Raw genomic sequence first — 12520 nt, 5'->3', positions numbered from 1 at the left:
AACTCTTGATCTTGGGGTCATGAGTTCCAGCCCCACGGGGGGTGGGGGGGTGTTCAAGATTACTTAAAAAAAAAAAAAAAACCTTTAAAAAGTAAAAAGGGGGGATGCCTGGGTGGCTCAGTTGGTTAAGCGGCTGCCTTCGGCTCAGGTCATGATCCCAGCATCCTGGGATCGAGTCCCATATCGGGCTCCTTGCTCGGCAGGGAACCTGCTTCTCCCTCTGTCTCTGCCTGCCTCTCTGCCTACTTGTGATCTCTCTCTCTCTCTCTCTGACAAATAAACAAATAAAATCTTTTAAAAAAAAGTAAAAAGGGGGGGCGCCTGAGTGGCTCAGTGGGTTAGAGCCTCTACCTTCGGCTCAGGTCATGATCCCAGCGTCCTGGGATCGAGCCCCGTATCGGGCTCTCTGCTTAGCTGGGAACCTGCTTCCTCCTCTCCCTCCTGCCTGCCTGACTACTTGTGATCTCTATCAAATTAAAAAAAAAAAAAAAAAAAAAGTAAAAAGGGGTAGCTTAACCATTGCGTCTGCCTTTGGCTCAGGTCATGATCCCAGAGTCCTGGGATCAGGCCCTGCCTTGGGCTCCCTGCTCAGCAGGAAGCCTGTTTCTCCCTCTCCCACTCCCCATTTGTGTTCCCTCTCTAGTTGTGTCTCTCTCTGTCACATAAGTAAATAAAATCTTTAAAAAAAATTTTTTTTAAAGTAAATAATAAAAATAAATTTAAAACCTTATTGCTAGAAATTGAAAACTCAAAAGTGAAAATTCCCAATAACGAGTTTGGTAATAAAAAAATTTTTATAGGGGCACCTGGGTGGCTCATTCAGTCAAGTGTCTGCCTTCAGCTCAGGCTATGATCTCAGGGTCCTGGGATTGAGCCCTGTATCGGGCTTAGCAGGGAGCTCAGCCTGCTTCTCCTGTGCCTGCTGCTCCCCTTGCTTGTGCTTTCTCTCTGTCAAATAAATAAATAAAATATTTAAAAAAAATTTTTTTAAATAAAAAATAATTTTTCATAAATAAAAATTAAAATGAATACCTTTATAAATACCTTCTAATTTCACATGTATGAATATTAATAATTGTTTCATTACTCCATATTTGCACTGGAGTAAAAATTAAGATACTTGACAAAATAGCCCTTATAAGTTAGCATGTGCAGACTTAACATTAGACGTTCAGTTTCTCTCATTTTATTTTTAAGATGGCTCCATTTCTCAGGACAGAGTAACACAAATACAAGTTGCATACAAGTTGCAGCCCTTGGGGCTGGATGAGACCGTATTCATGTGCTCTCCTAAAAGCAGCAGCTCAGCTCCCAAAAGAGAAATTACAAATCTTAGAAGTTAGAGGAAGGTAGAGACTAGGGATTCTAATCATACAAGAAAAGTCAATTAATGACAATGGAAGTCTATTCTTCACAACAGTATTAAGACAAACTCAACGCTTTTAAATCAGGGAACCTGCCATTCCATTCCTAATCAAATGATTTTACAACCCCTATCAAGTACAAGAATTACATAAAGGTGTAAAGCCATCTGCCTCCTTAGAGACACTGCAGTATCAAAGAGAAGGTGCTTTTTGGTAAGCTTCTCCTGCTGAGTGCTGCAGGCTTCATGGTACCTCAGAGCCCCAGTAATTAAGGAGTTCATGACAAAAGATAAAAGTGAAAAAGTAGACACAGAGATCTGTGAAAACTTCGCCCATTTTGCTATAGGTATCCATGGATCGATTTATCACTTCAGCAGGAATTCCAGATAATAGAAGAGCAGCTGTTAGTACGGTTGTCTTTATCTTCTTTTCACCCTGTATACAGAAAGACTTTGATAAATCTTACAGCTTTCAGAAGACTACTTAAGCTCTACACAAACATTGTCAGTGCTGTTATTTTTGCCTGATTCAAACCTGTTAATGAAGTTTCAAAACATCAGTCAGTAATATATCAACATCTACTATGTGTATAATATGTAAAGCAGCAAACTGCTAGGCAGTAGGGGAAAGATACCATTCAAGTTCTCAAAAGTGAAAAAAAAAAATAAGCCTTATCTCGGAAGGAAGGCAAGACAAATAACAATTTAAGATATATACAACAGCACAAGACAAAAACAGAAAAAACACTAATACACCAGACATAAATAACTGTTAAATGAAGTACATGAATAATGTATGGCACAATGGCTCAAAGAAGATAGAAATTTACTCCAGGGTTAGGTGTATAAAGAAAGCCCAGGGAAGGATTTTCAAAGGGAAGTAAAATCAAAAACAGACCTTCAGGAATGACCAAGATTTAGATGGACAAAAATGAGAGGAGAAATCTTATTGGAGGTACATCTTAGACAACAAAAGTAAGAGAAGAGTAATAGCCATACTTTAGTTATTTGTGACAGAATCATAGGAACATTCTGTAGAGCTCTAACGGTCATGCAAAGGAATTCACACTTGTTACACATGTAGTAGGATATCAATGAACACCTATTTCCTTTTTTTAAGATTTTATTTATTTGACAGAGAGAAAGAGAGAGTGGGAGAGTGAACACAAGCAGGGGGAGTATGAGAGGGAGAAGCAGGCTCCCCACTGAGCAGGGAGTCTGATGAGGGGCTCAGCTGGGATCATGACCTGAGCCGAAGGCAGACACTTAACTGACTGAGCCACCCAGGCACCCAGAATATGTATTCCCTGATGAAATTTTCTTGGCTAATTTTTAAAGACATTTAAGGCTGAATTTTCATTTACTTAGTCGATGTGGTATCACCAAATCCAGTCACATGATTAAAAACCTTTTTAAATATTTTTTTTTTTTTACTTTATTTTTTGAGAGAGCACGAACAAGGAGAGGCAGAGAGAGAAGCAGACTGTCCGCACAGCAGGGAGCCCAACACAGGGCTCAAACACGACCCAGGGATCATGGCCTAAGCCAAAAGCAGCGGAGCCAACCAGGCACCCCAAAAACTTTCTAAATATAAAAATGTATTGTTACCCAAGAGAAATCAAAGTCTATGTACACAAAAAGATTCATACAAATTCTCAGTTGCTTTAGACATAATAACCAATAACTGGAAACAACCCTAGACAGATGTCCCTGGACAGGAGATCAGATAAACAAATGGATACAGTCACACAATGGAATATTTGTCAGAATAAACAAAGGCGGGGTGGGGGGGGTGAGGCCCAATATACTCAACAACATGGATGAATCTCAAAATTATGGAGAATAAAAGAAGCCTTGTACAAAAAAAGTATGTATAGGAATGATCTCACATGTATAAAGGGGCACTTGGCTGGCACAGTCAGTAGAGCATGCAATTCTTGATCCTGGGATTGTGAGTTCAAGCCCCACACTGGGTATGGAAACTACTTAATATCTTTTTTATTTAAAGATTTTATTTATTTATTTGAGAGTGAGAGATCACAAGTAGGCAGAGAGGCAGGCAGAGAGAGAGGGAGAAGCAGGCTCCCCACTGAGCAGAGAGCCTGATGCAGGGCTCGATCCCAGGACCCTGAGATCACTACCTGAGTTGAAGGCAGAGGCTTAACCCACCTAGGGGCCACCCAGGTGCCGAGATTACTTAATATCTTAAAGAAAGAAAAAAAAAAAAAAAAAGAAGAGGTACTGAAATGGGCAAAAACTAATCTACAGTGGGAAAAAGGAAATCAGATCCTCAGTCTGTAGGGGCTGAAGCTGACTGGAAAGGGGCACGGTGGAACGTCCCCACAGTCACATTCTAAACCTTGAAAACAGGGGCACCTGGGTGGCTCAGTGGGTTGAGGCCTCTGCCTTCGGCTCAGGTCATGATCCCGGGGTCCTGGGATCGAGCCCCGCGTCGGGCTCTCTGCTCAGCAGGGAGCCTGCTTCCTCCTCTCTCTCTCTCTCTCTGCCTACTTCTCTGCCTACTTGTGGTCTCCATCTGTCAAATAAATAAAAAAACAAACAAACAAAAAAAAACCTTGAAAACATTTGGGTTTCACAGGGTGAAAAACTCATTAAATGGTATACTAAAGACTTGAACATTTCACTGTAAAAAAAATTTTAGTTTAAAAAAAAGAAGAACCAGGGCACCTGGGTGGCTCAGTGGGTTAAAGCCTCTGCCTTCAGCTCAGGTCGTGATCTCGGGGTCCTGGGATCGAGCCCCGCGTTGGGCTCTCTGCTCAGCAGGGAGCCTGTTTCCTCCTCTCTCTCTGCCTGCCTCTCTGCCTCCTTGTGATCTCTCTCTGTCAACTAAATAAATAAAATCTTAAAAAAAATAAATAAATAAAATTTAAGAAAAAAAAGAAGAAGAAGAACCATAAACCACCAATGAATTGTAGTTAATGACATGTAGGCCAAAATGTGCAGGGGTAAAGTATACTGATGTCTACATCTACAGCATACTCTGAAATACACCAAGAAATAAAAAGATGAAAAATAAATAAAATTCACTGAGAATGGATAAATTGGATAGATACATGATAATATAACAAAATGTTAATTATAGAATTTAGGTCATAAGTGTAAACGGTAGTTCACTGCCAATTCGTTATACATTTCTGTGAGTTTAAAAACTGTCCTAAGACAGGATGCCTGGGTGGCTCAGTGGGTTAAGCCTCTGCCTTTGGCTCAGGTCATGATCCCAGGGTCCTGGGATCGAGCCCCACATCGGGCTCTCTGCTCTGAGGGGAGCCTGCTCCCTCCTCTCTCTCTGCCTGCCTCTCTGCCTACTTGTGATCTCTGTCTGTCAAATAAATAAATAAAATCTTTAAAAAATAATAAAAATAAAAACTGTCATAAGGGGCATCTGGCTGGCTCCTTTGGTGGAGCATGCAACTCTTGATCTCAGGGTTCTGAGTTCAAGTCCCATGTTGGATGTGGAGATTATTTAAAAAAAAAAAAAAGTCCTGGGGCACCTGAGTGGCTCAGTCAGTTGAGTACCTGACTCTTGATTTCAGCTCAGGTTGTGATCTCATGGTCCTGGGATGGTGTGCTCGCTTCGGCAGCACATATACTAAAATTGGTCCTGGGATGGGGTACTCAGTGGGAATGAGCTCTGTGCTCCGTGGGAAGTCTGATTTGGATTCTCTCTATCCCTCTACCCTCCCCTTCCCACCCCCTGCACACAAGCTCTCTCTCAAATAAAAAAAAAAAAAAAAATCTTAAAAAAATAAAAAGTAAGGGGTGCCTGGGTGGCTCAGTAGCTTAAGCATCTGTCTTCAGCTCAGACTATGATTCCAGAGTCCTAGGATGGAGCCCCGTATCGGGCTCCCTGCTCCGCGGGGAGCCTGCTTCTCCCTCTCCCTCCCTCTCTGCCTACTTGTGCTCTCTTTCTCTCTCTGTCAAATAAATAAAAGTAAAATAAATCTTTAAAAAAAAGTTACAACAAAATGTTTGGTTGAGAAAAAAGTATATAGTAGTTTCCCTTCCTTTTCTCTCCCCCATTTACCTAGTAACCCATACACACTCCTAGCACAAATAACTACTGTTAATAGTTTCATGCAATATTCGTCGAGTATATTAGGTGCCTGGCTGACTCAGTCAAAGGAGTGTGTGACTCTTGATCTTAGGGTTGTAGAGGTTTTTTTTCCCTTTTCTTTCTTTTTTTTTTTTTAAGTAGGCTCCGTGCGCAGTGTGGAGCCCAACATGGGGGTCAAACACACGACCATGAGATAAAAACCTGAGCTGAGGGGCACCTGGGTGGTTCAGTCAGTTAAATGGCTGCCTTCAGCTCAGGTTATGATCTCAGGTTACTGAGACTGAGCCCTCTATCAGCCTCCTTGCTCAGTGGGGACGCTGCTTCTCCCTCTTCCTCACCCACAACTCCACATGTGCTCTCTCTCTCAGATAAATAAATAAAATCTTAAGAAATTCTTCCAAAGTGTCTTCACACATATACAAGAAAATCAAGTATCCATTATTCTCTTCCTCTTTTTTTAAAAAAAGATTTTATCCATTTATTTGAGAGAGAGAGAGAGAAAGCACGAGCAGGAGGGGGAAAGGGAGATAGAGAATCTAAAGCAGACTCCATGCTGAGTGTGGTGCCTGACACGGGACTTGATCCCAGGACCTTGATGTCATGACCTGAGCTGAAACCAAGTCAGATGCTTAACCAACTGCGTCAGCCTGGCTCCCCTATTTTCCCCCTTTTTATGAAAAAAGTAGCATACTTTAGATCGTATTCTGCATTTTGCTTTTTTCTCTTAATATTTCTGGGCAAGCTCACCATTATCCATATATCAGAGCTTCATCATTCTCAATGGATATGCCATAATTTAATGAGTCATTTATTATTAGACATCTTTGCTGTTTCTAAACTTTGCTATTGCAAAACTATAATCAATCTTTCAATAAATATACACCTATATCATTCAAAAAAGTTAAATAAATTTGGGGCGCCTGGGTGGCTCAGTGGGTTAAGCCGCTGCCTTCGGCTCAGGTCATGATCCTCGAGTCCTGGGAATGATCTCCGAGTCCTGGGATCGAGCCCCGCATCGGGCTCTCTGCTCAGCGGGGAGCCTGCTTCCTCCTCTCTCTGCCTGCCTCTCTGCCTGCTTGTGATCTCTCTGTCAAATAAATAAATAAAATCTTTAAAAAAAAAAAAAGTTAAATAAATTTACAAATAAAATTACATTCCTTTCTGTATTATATATATAATCTATTTAACTCTTCATGAATGTAAATGTTTCAAATACATTGAAAACACACATGAGGTCTTTCAGTGCATTACAAATGACTAAGCAAAAGACCAAGTAGCTGTTTTTCAATAAAAAACTCACACAAGAGATACCTGGGTTAAGTGTCTGCCTTCAGTTCAGGTCATTATCCCAGGTTCCTGGGATTGTGCCCCACGTTGGGGTTCCTGCTCAGTGGAGACCCTGCTTCTCCTTCTCTCTCTGCCCCTCCCCTCCTTGCTCATGCTCTCTGTCTGGCTCTCACTCTATCTCAAATAAATAAGTAAAATCTTAAAAAAACAAAAACAAAACAAAAAACCTCACACAAAACTCAATTACATCAGTGAGGTTACTTTCTATGCCAGCCAAGTCCCATAAAATTGTGTATACATTTGTAGTTAAGCAGACTAGGTAAACACGGACATTCTCCATGATTCTGTTTTGCAATTTTGGCCAAATATTTCTTGGAAATACCAGGGCCTTGACATTAAAGATACAGTGCATTGTTATTAGGCATCCAGTAAAGAGCACAATAAGATAAATGAACCCATTTTAAAATTAATTTCCTTTATTACAGATAAAATGTATTACTAAATTCACTAAATAATTAAACTGAATATTTTCTCAGAAAAGTATTATTCAAACTCTGCGGTTAAGTTTTCCCCCCAATCCATGATGGACCAACATTTTTGTAATACATGAAAAAAAATGTTACAGCAATGTCAAATTGCCAAAAAGTTTCTATCACTCACTTTCTGAACTTGTTACAAAAAAAAATAAGTAGTTTTAAGATCAGCATTGGTTGGCCAATGACACTTCTAGTAGCACTGATTCAGACCATGAGTATGACTAATTTTTTTTAAGTTCTTAAAATCATCTAGTCATCAATCAGTCTAAATACATCACCATAATTTATAAAAAGTTTTAATTTACCTTGGGAAAATATTTGTATAGTCCCATGTACGCAAGTTGTAAAGTAAGAAACGGAGCAAATATAGACTGTGAAGACAGAAAATAAAATTATGTATTTTCAACATCATCATTCAAATCAAATCAACAGCAGCTATAAAATTCTAAGCAAAAAAAACTGTAAAAAACAATACACATATATTTAATTGTAGTGGCTGAAAGCAGTATTGTTTCTGCACAAGGGTGAAAAAATAAAGGGACTGTATCTCCTTATCATAAAATATGTCTCTCAAGTCAAGTCACATTCTTTCGATGTACCCCAAAATGTCTACTCTCACAAAAACTTATTCTTTTAAGGATTTAAAATATTCAGTGGTGACAGATGTATAAAACATTATGCAGTAACATCTCTCTCATCTAGAAGTAATAAACCAACAATTTCAAAGCACATATAAAAGGCCCAGTACTCACTAGATGCCATCCATTCCCAGACACTGGGACAAGTAATTATCTCATTAGCTACACCACTGGCACCCAAATGACAAGCTATTCTTACTGAAGGTAAAATGGTGTGGTTATCTTGCTCCTTGCACAATAAAATTAAAAAGACCAAAATGATAAGTAATTTACATTTATTCTTAAAATTAAAAATATTATGAAGGGAGTGAAAGAGCAAACATTACCAGATGGATGTATAGTGAAAGCTGTGAGAAATAACAGCTGTAAATCTGATAGCAAAAAAAACCAAAAAACAAAAAAACCCCAAACGAACAAACAAAAAACCACCTCACACATAAATAGGACATTAACTTTAAAAATCCTAAAAGCACAGAGCCCTTAAGGGGAAAAAAAAAGCAGCTACATATCTCATTAAATGCTGAAAGCCATAATAACAATGTAATGTCAAATAAAGTCTGTACAACGGATTCTCTTTAAGAAAAAATGTGCATAAAATAGATTTTAAAAAACTTTCTTGATGAATAATATAAACTTTAATTATCTTAAAAATTTGCTTTGAGCTCCCTACTTGGTAGTTATTCCTAAAATGTCTAGTGAATGAAAATACTTCTAAGAGCAAGACACTGAACTACGAACTATGCTTTTCTTCATTTCTCCTGGCAGGTGAAAGCACCAAGGATACGGGACTGCCATTATGATACTACAACATTATGAAATGCTGAAGTGCTTGCTGTATCACAGAAAAATTACATCATGTTCAGGACCACAGGAACTGCATTTTGAGGTTCAAATTATTTGAAAGGTGGTAATTTATATATAGTACATGTAGATACTTTACCCTTTGATTTCGGAAAGAAATTGCCTAAGTTAAAGCCTAGCAGTCACTTAGAACTATGTGACCTTGGGCAAATGATTTAACCTCTGAGTCTTCATCCCCCCATCTATAAAACACAGAATCAGAAGGATGAGGTTCAATGACTCAATACATGTAAAGCATTCAGAATGCTACCTAGAGTATAGAAAAAGTTAAGCAATTATTATTGGGCTCTGTATTTTACCAGAACATTTCATCTATATCTAAGGTGAACAACAGTTTATATCTCCAAAGAGCCATATGAATCTGGTTAATAGTAATACTGGCAATCAATTCCATGGAGTAAAAGGATTCATTACATAGCCAATTTGCAGTTTCAACTCTGCTGCTTACCAAGTATTTGCAAACAAAAGCTCTGACTCCAAAGGCAAGAAGAGCACATCCCACCAATCTAAATATTCGAAAAGAGTCAAATTCTTCTGTTGTATTTCCATCTTCTTGATTGGGTTTTTCACTAATCAGCTGTTTCCGTAGCTTCATTGCTTCTTCAAATCTGGAGAGGTATTGTTCAAGGCCATGGCGAGAACCCCTCTGGATAGTGTCTGCTGTCAGGTCCCCTCTGTTCCGCTGCCGGAGCTCAAGGTTTACATCATTAATACACTCAGGTGGTTTAATGAAAGAGTCCAATTTGTCTCCCAGCTGAGTCCCCTTTACCTCGGCCACACCACTTTGCTGGTCAGTCGTTCCTGTACTGATCGCATCGCCCAGCACTACTCGCTTTGAAACTGAAGGAATGGTGAGGGAGTTCAATTTGTCACTGTCCTGCTGCTTTGATTTTGTTTGACCTTCGTCTTCTGAGAAAAGAAATTTAGAAGTCTTATGTAGTATATACTGGCAAACACCCTTCATATTAAAAAATATGCCGCTACTGCTAGAACTCTGCAGTCTCTGAATCTAAATATTGATTCTGCATAAAACATAAACTGGTTCATTCCTCTCCACCCTTAGAATATATACCACCCCAAAAGAGTATTCTTGCAGAGGATACAACCCAAACTTTGGGAGTAGGAAGATAAGACTAGGAGACAAAGTGGGAAAGATGATCATGGATGGAGCAAGCTATAAAGACCAGGTTTTCACGGATAATACATCCCACAAGAATGACTACATTGCCTGCTCTAATTTATTTGATTAAAAATATAAAATCATTAAAGCTTTTTAAAAATCTGTATTTTAATACTACATTTCTGAATTCAGAGTCCTGCCAGCATAGGGTGTGGCATATCCTACAGTAAAGCTACTGTTTACGTAATCCTTCTACTGTAGTGAGGGAGCCATTAGTAGGTAACTAAGCAGTTTGAAGATGCTGTTCTGCTTTAAAAGCAAAACAAAACCTTTAGTGACAGAATTTTCAAAGCAAAAGAACAAAATACAGAATATAGCTTGAGAAGGACAATAAATGTCTTCGGAAATAATATCCTGCTGATAATCATTAAAAGGAAAAATGTGTCTTCTAACTATTGGTCTAGAAGAATTTGAAAGAGTGCTTCTTACCTTTCCTGGTAACTTGTGAACTATCCAAAAGTTCAGGGCTGTCTAGCTAATGCCCACAGAAATCACAAAGCTTTAAGTAGCTTGCAAACACTGAATAAAAGTCAATCACTAAAGGCAATCAATGGAAACTTAGAAAACAATAGCACATACTCAGTGCTCAATAAATATTCACATGAATACTCATTGAATTGTACATGCACTGGGCGAGAAATGAGGAACTCTCTTTAGGGTTAAATGCGGTTCCTGACATCAATCGTATCAATCTCAGCACACTAGGAGAGAAGACCTCAGGGGGGCACGACCCACTTGCTGGGGGTACAAAGAACGGTCACCCAGTTTTATCTTCCTGTTATAGAAAGCCTGTAGATGACAGTGTTGAGGGCACTGAACACAGACACCAGACTATGACCGTAAGAGTCCCATTTCCACGTAGGAAGGACTAGGGAGCAGTTCTGTAAACACAAGCTCCGGCGGGCCGACAGAGTAACGGCGAAAGGCAAAAGAAGATTGACACTAGGAAAGGCACTGGAAGGGAAAGCATTTGGAACGGAAATAAAGGAAAGTCATTTTCCTGAGGGGCACAATAGAGCAATCTGACGGGATAAAAGGTGCGCCCTGCAAGAGAAGGGAGGGCGTGGGGAACGAAAAAGGGACTCTCTCGCATAACTGGGCACAGGGCACCATGGCATAGGAGCCAAGGCTTCGCAGCCTGCGGCGGAGATGGGGGACAATCTGAGAGCGAAGCCCACGGAAAACTGAAAGGGACTAGAAAGGTCCGGGGATTAATTAAGTGAGAACTTGGGACATCACCTAAGAAACCGAGACAAGAGGGGAGGTCAGAGAGCAGAGCTTTTTCAAAAGGCCAGAGGGGCGTTACAGGGAAAGCAAGAACGATCCCGAAGACTCAGAGCGGTGGGTGGGAGAGTGAGGGAAGACGGGAGGCTCTCACCCGTGCCACTCCCGGGCCTGTGAAAGCCCATGATCCGGTTGATGCGCTGTTCCGAGTTCATAAGCAGCTTCCTCCGCCGCAGCTCGGCCCGACGCTGGGAAGCCGACAGCCCTGAGTTCGCCGGAGCCCCTGGCCGGTCGCCGCTGTCAGGCGCGACGGTCACCGGCTCCATCTCCCCCACCAAAACCAGGGAATGCTAAAGGTGGTGGAAAGGTGGCAAACCGCCCCGCAGATGACTTAAGGCCAGGCCGCAAGGCCCGAGCCTACCCACTGCCGTAGGCCCGCCCCCGCAGCGCCGAGCCTGAGAGGCGGGCTAAGCACGCGCGCTGCCGGACCGGACAAAGCGCGGGGCTTGCGCCGCCATCTTGAATGAGGGCAGAGTCCACCTCCCCAGTCCCTTCTGCCTGGGTTGGCCCTCGCTGCTCCTTTACCTCCGCCCCCCTCCACTGGGCTTCTCTGAAGTTCACTGGGACGTGAAGAAAACCCGCCTCCATGATGACGAGAGGGAAAGGAAGGTGGGCGAGGCATAAACTCACCTGAGGTTGGTGCCCAAAAGCAAAATGGAGGCTGCTGCGGCAGGCACTTGTTTCTAGTGACCTGCGACCTCGCTTGCAAAATACGGAAATACGTACCCTGGGAGCGACGATTTAGAGAGTTGCGTTTAGGGTGTTTTTTTGCGCTCATTTTTCCTTTCTCCTCAGTTGCTTTTCTCCTAAATACACACCTGGTTCGTTTCGGACCTTCTCTCCCTTCCCGCCCTCCCCCTTAGAGGAACAGAGTGAGGGGCCGTGGGAGAAGCAGGTTCCCCGCTGAGCGGGTAGCCTGAATGCAGGACTTGATCCCAGGACCTAGGGTCATGAGCTCAGCCGAGGGCAGATGCTTTACCATCTGAGCCATCAAAGCACCCTGTTGAAGGCCTCCTTTGCGTCTTTGTTCACGGCTTTCCCAGTGAAGATGTCCCTGTCCATTCTGCTTAAATCATCACCCTTTTCAAGACTCCATACTCTCTAATCTGACTTGTTTTTCTTATCCGACTCGTAAGCTAAATGTACTTAATTTATTGTCCGTTTCTCACCAGCTAGACTGTAGGCTCCGTGAAGACAAGCCTTGTGTTTTGTTCGGAACTGCAACTCTTGGAACGGCGTGAGCGCTCGGCAGAGCCGACCTAACTATAACGCTGTGTTGAGAATCACTATTAGGAA

The 12520-nt window shown here is 41.5% G+C and overlaps 1 protein-coding gene across 1 annotated transcript; it reads right to left on the bottom strand.

Annotated features, from left to right (window-relative positions):
* Positions 1–1170: 1170 nt before the first annotated feature.
* CAMLG (calcium modulating ligand) lies at positions 1171–11632 on the bottom strand. The gene is made up of 4 exons (XM_047731105.1): positions 11319–11632; positions 9209–9669; positions 7567–7632; positions 1171–1799 (listed from the first exon to the last, which is right to left on the bottom strand). The coding sequence occupies exons 1-4, from the start codon at positions 11488–11490 to the stop codon at positions 1608–1610; spliced, it is 891 nt and encodes a 296-aa protein (XP_047587061.1). The 5' UTR covers positions 11491–11632; the 3' UTR covers positions 1171–1607.
* Between the last annotated feature and the right edge of the window lie 888 nt (positions 11633–12520).

Source organism: Lutra lutra, chromosome 5 (assembly GCF_902655055.1).
Source record: "Lutra lutra chromosome 5, mLutLut1.2, whole genome shotgun sequence".
Taxonomy (NCBI): domain Eukaryota; kingdom Metazoa; phylum Chordata; class Mammalia; order Carnivora; family Mustelidae; genus Lutra; species Lutra lutra.
Note: the sequence above shows the minus strand (reverse complement) of the source record. Positions and strands in the feature narration are given on the sequence as shown.